Source organism: Pygoscelis adeliae, unplaced genomic scaffold (genome assembly GCF_000699105.1).
Source record: "Pygoscelis adeliae isolate BGI_AS28 unplaced genomic scaffold, ASM69910v1 Scaffold420, whole genome shotgun sequence".
NCBI classification, from domain to species: domain Eukaryota; kingdom Metazoa; phylum Chordata; class Aves; order Sphenisciformes; family Spheniscidae; genus Pygoscelis; species Pygoscelis adeliae.
In genome coordinates, this window is record NW_008823871.1 from 195,846 (window position 1) to 199,004 (window position 3,159).

The window sequence follows — 3,159 nt, forward strand, 5'->3', positions numbered from 1 at the left end:
TTATTGTTCTGTTCCTGCTAAACAAGAACAAAAAAACACCCTCTCAGCCGGTTTTCAAGTTTTCCAACCAGCCCTCAAAGTCCACCTTTACTCTGTCAGGAGCTGTACTAAAGAAACCCAAACAAACAAACAAAAAAACCACACCAAGAATAAAGGTTGAACTGAACATTCAGGACTGTCCATGCCACATTTTCAGTGGCTAAATGCAATGGTACAGAACACAAGTTGAAATCAAGCTAGTTTTAAACAGCAACAATACTCTGCACCCCCCATCTGAGCGTCTGATTCTGATCTACAGTTTTCACTTTTGCCTCCAAGAAAAGGAAAAAAAAAACCCACCACCACTCTGTCCCCTGGCACTGACTCAATGGCTACTCTCACTTTTCTGTAGCATATTTCAGAACAAAATGAGCTGCAAATCCTGCACCAACATATAGGAGATTATTAAAAATGAACATGGGCACTATGGGCTCTGAGCCCACAGAGAAACTTCCAGGCATGAAACGGGTACTGCTTCAACACCGACAACAGCCTAAGCTGCCCTATACTTCAAAACCCCATTGCCTGCTCGAGGAGGCTGTGATTGCTGCACAGTGCTGCCTTTCTCTCCATACCTGTACAGTACTTTCCACACCCACTCTGTGCGTGACCGCTGAGCGGGAGGAATGCAGATCCTGGTGCATGCTCTTTTTACAGGGTCTCTTACGCCTCTGAAAGCCTGCCTTGTTGCAGGAGCTGCAGAAGTTGGAGAGAAAGACAATTCTGTCATAGGCTACCTTCATTCCCTGTTGTTTAATATCCTGGGTGCAGAGACATGGAAGAATTACCACTTAACTGATGTTTATGAACAGCTATGGAAGTGAACACACAAAGCATTGTCATAGCTAAGGCACAGCCTGGGTTTTTAAAGCTCATACAGGGCTGAACACCCGTTGCCCGAGCATCCAGAATTTGTGGGAAGTCTGTGGTACCCAAGGAAAGCCCCACAATGCTCATGCACAGTTGGCAGCATTTTCAGAGGTACCCCAGAGTATGTTAACTAGCATTTTACATATGCCAGCAAAACTCAAGCCTGCAGGCTAGAGGAAACCACACAGGTGTGTGTGTCTGCCCACAGAATAGGGAACTGGAGGCATGGAGAGACAACAGAAAGAGCAAGAAAAAAAAAGGGAATTCCAGTTAGCAAGAAGTAGTAGCTGAGAAGAATCATGAAGACAGAGGCTTTCTAACCACCAAAACTGAGTTAACAAGGGAAAAGCAAAACCACTGAAACCAAACAGCACAAGGGGGCTCCTGTCAGTGCGGTGAAAGAGAGAGGGGAATCTAATGCTCCTGTTCTTCACTGGTTCTTCTTATGGGTCCCCAGCTGAACCTGTCTTTCCAGAATACCTCTGTCTTCAGAGGTCACAGTGTCCTGCAAAATCCGAGGACCAGCTAGAGAAGCTAAAAGCATCCTAAGCTCTAATCCGCAGCCTGCCTCGCCTAAGAAAATACAGGCCCATCCCAGTCAGGCGCTGAGCAGCAGCCCTGGCAGGGGAGAGAAGGGGAGATGCTAAGGCCTGAAAACTGCTGGTATGCTCTTGTGTTAGCCTTCAAGGATGGGAACACCACTCGGTCTCACTCATGGGGACAGCCCCTTTCACTCCCTGAGGAAGCACTTAAGCCACCACGTTACAAATCGTGTGGCTATCAGAAAACGCAAGGTTCATCTGACACACACACACCCTGCCCAGTCCCCAGACTACAGCCTGCTGGGGCTGCTCACTGTGCAGAAGGTTGCATCCTGGCTCTCCCCACATCTGGAAAGAAGACGACTCCTCTTTCTTCCACACCAACAGCTACCGCAAGGGCAGGTGCAAAACAACTGCTATTTTGGCCTTTGGGTGCTTTCATCCACTTGAGCAGGGAAGGAGACACCGGCTGGTACTAACGGGCAGGCTCTAGCGAGCCTCCTCACCCCAGTCCAACAAATCCGTCCACAATCTCAAGGCATTACCAATCCCCTGGCAGTAAACATTTATCTCCCTTTTACAGAGAGGCGGAGAGAGATGCAAAACCACTCAACCTCAGGAGCTCCTGTTTTTCTTTCCCCCAGCTGTCACAGTCTCGGAGGTAAACAGGTTTTGGAGGTGAACAGAAAACCTGACCCAAAGTCTGCCAAGGTGGCTCTCCATGACCACCATCGCATGCAGGGTCAGGCCTGTGCGAACCAGAGAACCTGCCAGGAGGAGCCCTGAAGCAAGCCGACCAAAGCCACCTTGAGGTAGGGTGACCAAATCCCATCTAGCTCCCTAAAAAGACAGCTTCCCCTACTCAACTCAACATGGAAACCTGTTTCCTGGCTAAAGATCTCCCTTATCACCAAAACCTGCTCACCTTAGCCAGACAGAGCACAGCACAGGAGCTCTCTATCCCCTCCTAACCATTTGCTGATGGCAACTTGGGAAGCGTGCAATGCAAGGGCTCTCCAGAGCTGGTGACCCGGCTCGGGGAAGACAGCCCGGTGCATCTCCACTCGGTGCATTTGCAGCTCGGCAGTCGCCCGGGAGGACGACGGGGGAGCCCACGAACTTGCACTAAACCGGCTGCCGCTACCACCACTGGCGGGCCTGCAGCCGTTTTTCGCCGCCGGCGGGCGGGGGGCCCACGGGTGCAGGCAGCAGCGATGCCATGGGAGACCAAGAGGGAGAAGCCGCGGTGGTTTGAAAGCGGCACGAGCATCCCTGCAGCGGAGCGGGGGGACGGAGCAGGAGGGCAGGGGCTGCCCCGAGGGGCTGGGCAGCGGCGGCGGCACTCCCGAACCGGAGGGATGGAGGTGGGGAACAAAGCCGGCGAGGGGCTTTCACCCTCGATACTTGGTCTCTGGCGGACCCAACCCCGAAGCCCGGTGACTTTCAGGTTCCCCGGGCACGAAAGCCACGACCCCCAGTCCCTCCGGTGCCCCCGCAGCCCCCCGGGCAGCCTCACCTCGGAGTAGACGTAGAGGGGCAGGACGAGGAGAGCGAGCAGCAGGTCGGCGACGGCGAGGCTGACGATGAAGTAGTTGGTGGTGGTCTTTAGCGCCCGCTCCGTGCAGACGCTGAGGCACACCAGCCCGTTGCCGCCCACGATGAGCAGGATGAGGACGATGCCCAGCACCAGGGCGGCGATGTCGTGGCC

At 53.4% G+C, this 3,159-nt stretch overlaps 1 protein-coding gene across 1 annotated transcript in view; it reads right to left on the reverse strand.

The window, feature by feature from the left end:
• The window catches only part of DRD4 (dopamine receptor D4), a gene marked incomplete at its 5' end in the record, with an annotated part of 14,534 nt that extends 11,378 nt beyond the window's left edge, over nucleotides 1-3,156 (reverse strand). Inside the window, one exon of the mRNA XM_009333812.1 lies at nucleotides 2,968-3,156. Coding sequence (XP_009332087.1) covers nucleotides 2,968-3,156 — 189 coding nt within the window. The remainder of the gene's footprint in view (nucleotides 1-2,967) is intronic.
• Nucleotides 3,157-3,159: the final 3 nt, after the last annotated feature.